This window comes from Myotis brandtii, unplaced genomic scaffold, assembly GCF_000412655.1.
Source record: "Myotis brandtii unplaced genomic scaffold, ASM41265v1 scaffold668, whole genome shotgun sequence".
NCBI classification, from domain to species: Eukaryota; Metazoa; Chordata; class Mammalia; order Chiroptera; family Vespertilionidae; genus Myotis; species Myotis brandtii.
The window spans coordinates 2,352,872-2,358,335 of NW_005370597.1; the positions used below are offsets into that span (position 1 = coordinate 2,352,872).

Genomic DNA, 5,464 nt, shown 5'->3' on the forward strand with positions numbered 1-5,464 from the left:
TTCCTGCGGCCACTGCCACAGCTCGAGCCCACCCCGTCCCTCTAATCGCCTTCTTACCCCCCAGGAATAATTACTGTACTAGTAATTATGTCTGTGTATTAGACATCCCCGCACCCTCCCTCGGGAGACCCTGGCAGTGCAGCAACGCCCCCCCTCCCCCGTCGCGCAAGAATGAACACCTCCAAAAAAGAACAAAACAACACGCCCCTTAAAGAAAGAAAACAATCCTACCTCCGCAGGCACTGGAGACCACCAGTGGTGCCCGTTTGCTTAGCAATCCCTAAGCCCTATTTTCCCTGGCCACCTTCGCCCGGGGCCTGGGACAGTGCGCCAAACGTGGCCGACACTCCCTGCACAGCAACCCTGGCAGAAGGGGAGGGGAAGGAGGGTTCTAGGCTCCACTACCAACCCCTCCTCTCCTGTGTTCAACCTCCCCCTCCCCCCCCCCTAAAAAAAAACACCCGCCCAGGATTCGTTGTAAAAATGAAAAATAATAACATTCATGCTGACATCGCAGATGAAGCCAGGCCCAAGGATGGGTGGCCCGCGCAAGGCATTTTTGCTGCCCCACAGAGCTAGGTCAGCTCAACAGCCTCCTCTGCCTTTGATGGGGGCCAAAGGAATGGTTGTGAAGCCGGAGGGGCTTCCCTTTGAGCAACAGTGGGCTCCAGAGGCGGGTGAGATGTGTGTAGGGGAAAGGACCCAGGGACCTCCCACCCCCGCAGATATATCTGCCTTGAACCTGAACTTGGATAGAGAAAGGCCCAAGAGTCCGACTGGGGCAACTTTCTTTGGTTCGTTGTCTACCCCTGAATAAATGCCACCTTAATCTCGCTGTCTCTGCAGACCCTCTTGAGGGTTCTAATTCGTTCTTATTTGGGCCCCTTACGTTTCTGTCCGACCAGGCGCTTTGGGGCAGCTTTTTGCAGCGGTATCTGTGTTTGTGTCTCGCGTCCTTGGAAGGGAGGTTCTAGTGCTTTACAATAGGCTAAATTGGGTTTGACAGCTTTGGGTAGACTGTCAGAAAAGAAAAGGCTTTTTTTTTTTTAATTACTTCAAGACCCCCCACTGTTTCCCTCCCAAACGGACGTTTTCAAATTTCGGCTTTGAAAATTGGAGTGTTGATTAGTGTGTGGAGGGAGTTGCTGATTTCATTCCTTTGGGTACTAGTAAAACCATTTAAGTATCTTCCGGAAGAGAGAGAGCTATTGACCTTTGCATTGGTTCTGTTTGGACCTGTTGGGTACATAAAATGTCAGTTTTCTGAAAATTTTTGTCTAATTTAGAATGTGTGGTAGGTTTATTTAACTCTTCTGAGAATGCTTAAAATGAAAACGTTTTGTGAAAGGCGAAGATTCTATTACATGGATTGTTCTCTTCAGATTTTAAATTTTAAATTTATATCTTTAACCCTACGCATTAAAATAGCATTGAAGAGGCATAATATTAAAGTTCAGGTGAGCTATAGAAAGGGGATGCGCATTTTTTAAAATGATTGGTGAAATAATATTACTATTAGCCTTAGTTGTTGTCATTAAATGTTAAGATCTACTTGAGAGTCTCCCATAATTTTTCTGGTAGATAGCCATGAGAAGTGGTAATTTCTCCACTTTGAACACTTGCAGTACAACATTCCAGTTTTAATGATTTGGATATTGAAGATAATTGTCTAGTTTAAGACAGGCATTTAACCTAAGCAGCACTTGAAAACATGTTTTAGTGTTCTTGTTCTCTTTTATTTTAGAAATTGTGATTTTGTGAAATATTAATCGTATATTGTTTCTATTGGAAACTCTATAATCAAAAGGGCTTATTATCCAGAAGAAGATCCCCCGTCTCCAAGTTTATTTTATAAATGCGTGTGCTAATTTTTACTTTTAAAAAGCAAAGCTGAATTAGGTTATTTCAGAATCACCCATAGTTCAGGCTGAGGGAAATTGAGGCTTTTTTCTTTTTGGTTTTGCCTAATGTCTGTTTCACTTGCAAACAATTTTTTGTTGGTAAGAGTTTGTTAAAGACAGATGATGGGATTAAAAATAAAGCAATCTATTCTCTTCAAAATGTCTGTTAGTGTTACTAAAAGCACAAGAAATCTAGAGACATTTATCATTTTTTAATGTAAGCATACTTTGAAAAAGGGAATCTTTTATGATTTTTTCATTAACACATTTTGTTGCATATTAATATAATATATTTCGTTTTTCTTTCTATTTCCTACATTGCATTGAAATTTTAAATTTACAACTACTTATTTTAAAATTACATATTTAAACAGATAGACACTAAAACTGGCTTTTCATTTACCAAGTTAGTATATTGTTTAGGTAGTTAACCAATGGTTAGAAGTCATTTTAAATCCACAAATTTTCTAATGGATTTTCAATGTTAGGATGAAAATCTGACTTTGAAATTCTACTTAAGGTTCATACTTTTTGTTTTAAGACTTTCCCTGAGTCATTATTCATTCTTCTTAGATTAACTTTTTAAGGCTACTGTATTCTATAACCTAAGAAAAACTACCTTTCACCACCCTCCCAATCTGACCAAAAGTCCAGATTTACAGGGCTTATCCTACAATTAACTCTTGTTTGAGCAGTGAAAAAATGTACTAAATATCAAATTTTTCATTGAATTGTTTTTGGAAAAGGCATTACTCTCATTTGCTTTTTTAGATACATTTAAAAAGTAGGTGGGAAGCTGGTTTATAATAGCAAAAATTTTATATATATACATGTAGAATAAATAGCATAAAATAAGTAAGTACATATTTATGCAGAGAGATCCAGGTTTCAGTTGTTTGATTATTTGAGCTTAATATTCCCAGTTTAATCGTTCAAATGATATTTAACTTATGTTTTGTCTAGAAATGTCATCAGTTACTTCTGTACTGGGGAACTAAGAACTCGGTTCCTGGATACACTTTTTCAGAAAATCAGAACATTCCCAAACTAAAATTGCTTCAGAACCCCTGAACATAATCATTTGGGACAGGGCAAGAAATTTAGACTCCAAAGGTGTTCCAAGAAGGCTGACTGCTTAAAGCCCTAGTTTTCTGCCCTGGGGAAGTGACCATTAGCACGGAAGAAGGCTGGCGGGTTGGCGCGTGCCCCCTCATCGCAATCCTATTGGGTTTGTTGCTGCCTTGCGCCCTTCTGAGGGGGCAAGAGCTTGGTATAGCGCAGGATAAACACTTGAGGAAGAGCAGCGACTCTTCTAGCTCGGACTTCACCAGATCTTACCCTCAGCTTACAAGTGGTACCAAAATGTCCCTGCTCCGCTGGGTTCTGTAAGGAGACCCTGCCACTCAGCGTTTGCGTCCGTTTGGGGCTGGGGTCTATCCAGGGTCCTGATCGCTACTATGGGAGCCTGGAGAAGCCTCCGCTTCTTTATATGTTTTTCTGTGTGGCTCGAAGTGCGCTTATAGTTCCTACGTCCCCTTCCCGACAGGAGAGGGAGTGCAGGAAAATCAGCATTGAAAGGGAACTATGTGATACTGGAGGATGCCCCCCAAACTAAGGGCAAGTTCTTTATGGTGCCCAAAGCCTGGATTTCTACCTCTTAGTGGGCTTCCCCATTAGGAAGTCATTTCCAGGACCACTGGCCAGGTGAGTGATTCTAGAGCTGGCTCACAAGATTACCTCAGTTGGCTCTTTGGTAGCCAGGGTGCTTTTTGCCCTGTTATCTCTTGAATAGGAGTAGCGAACGTCAGCCTAGAGCTAAAGTAACTAATGCTGGGTAGAATGGGGCCCTTGCTAAGAGAAAAAGAAAGCTGTGGATACCTAGCAGGCAGGTTTGCCCAGGATGTTGCGAAGGGAAATATTAGGGCTTTGAAGGCTCAGGTATTGACAAGGCTTATACCTTGGACTGGTCTGGGTTTCTTGATCATTAGTACTATTTTCACCCCTCTCTTTTCCAGGAAGCTTGGGCAGCCATGTACTCAGCTGTTTCCAGGGCTAAGAGTGAGGGAGACAAGTCTCCTTACTGGAGGGGGTGCAGTATGCTCAGTGGGAATGGAACCCATTGATGGGATAGGCATACTCTTCTCAGGATGGAGGCAGCAATCCATGCTTGAGAAAGTCAGGATTAGGGCTGTTAGGTCTGTACCTTCTGAGCCCCCTGTAGAAGGTGATGGGTAGAGGGTAGGGACATTGGCAGGGGGTCCTCTGGAGATAGGCCTTAGCTTTCCTACAGCTGTTAGGACTGCAGGCTGCAGTGAGGTAGTTATGAGCATTCGCTATATATTTTGGAGAAGGAAAATAGGCCTTAGATTATGCCTCAAATGTAGGAAGAGAAAAATCAATGATTTCTGAGACTAGAGACAACCCCTTTAGCTGTCACTGTCCAAAGACTCATTGGTTAACTAATGGTCGGTAACCTAGCTGTCTGCCTAAAAAAGCAGCAATCATTTAATGTTTTACTTTTTGAGAGGTGGGGGCTCTCCTTGACACTCGGGAGTTTCTGGGAGGGGCAAAATGATGAGTGAACCTGTGTTAATGAATCCCGTAAGGAACTGCGTTTCCCAGGAAATTCCTGGCATTTTTAGCTCGTGAATATCCTAAAGCCTGCTTGATTTTCTCCTCCATTCTGGGTCCTTCCAGAGAGGAAGAAGAGTGGGCTAGGGTCTGAAGGCTCGGCAGGGCCTGGTTCATCTGCAGAGCTGGCCAGCAACCTAGACTGGGCTGAGCCCTAAGCAGAGTTGCCCCCCTTCCCCAAACCTCGGAAGGAGGAGGGGGAGGTAGGCAGGCAGTCTGGGTCCCAAAGCGGGCTGGTGGAAGGTTTTTGGGTGATTGGGGGGTTTCTTTTTGATTGTTGTTTGGGGGGAAGGGCATAGCCCACTGGAACAGGCATTGCGGGCACCCCGGCCCTGGTGCGGCCGCTGTCCTCTGCTCAGCTCCCCCCGCCGGTGAGTGCGCCCGCCCGACTGTGCGGGGCTGCGGTTGGGGGGAGGGGGGAGCGGGATCATCTGAGGCCAGAGCCGCTGCGCTGGGAGGGGGAGCGGCGGGAGCGAGGGGAGGGACCGGCTAGGTGTCTGCTGCTCCGCGCCACTGCTGCCGGCGCCCCGACCTCATCCCCGGCAGCCCCTTCTGCAGCTAAGGGTTACTGCTGCACCACCTCTCCTCTTCCTCACCCTCCTCTGCGGCCAGGGCTCTGCGGTAGGAGACAGCCCAGCCTGGCGGCATGTGGGCCGTTCTGGGTTTGGGTCTGGGTCTTGTTGGGGCCTGCAGGGGAGGGGTGGCCGTGACTCGGTGTCCCTCTCTGCAGAGGGCTCTGCTGCGCTGCGCAGGCCCCTACCCCCACATCCCTTTGGGGTCACTGGAAAGCAGAGCTCAGGCCCGCTCCCTATGCTTAGTATGGCAGCTCTCTTCTCACCCATAGTCCCCCAACTATCCGGGCCAAGGCCGCCCAGGGTCTGGCCAACAGCGACAGCCACAGTGGTGGCGGCAGCAGCAGCAGCTGCCACGCA

The 5,464-nt window shown here is 46.3% G+C and overlaps 1 protein-coding gene across 1 annotated transcript in view; it reads left to right on the forward strand.

The window, feature by feature from the left end:
• Positions 1 to 3,263: 3,263 nt before the first annotated feature.
• Positions 3,264 to 5,464, forward strand: part of PURA (purine-rich element binding protein A) — a 6,608-nt gene continuing 4,407 nt past the window's right edge. The window contains exon 1 of the mRNA XM_005881120.2: positions 3,264 to 3,286. Within this exon, the coding sequence (XP_005881182.1) occupies positions 3,264 to 3,286 (23 nt within the window). The remainder of the gene's footprint in view (positions 3,287 to 5,464) is intronic.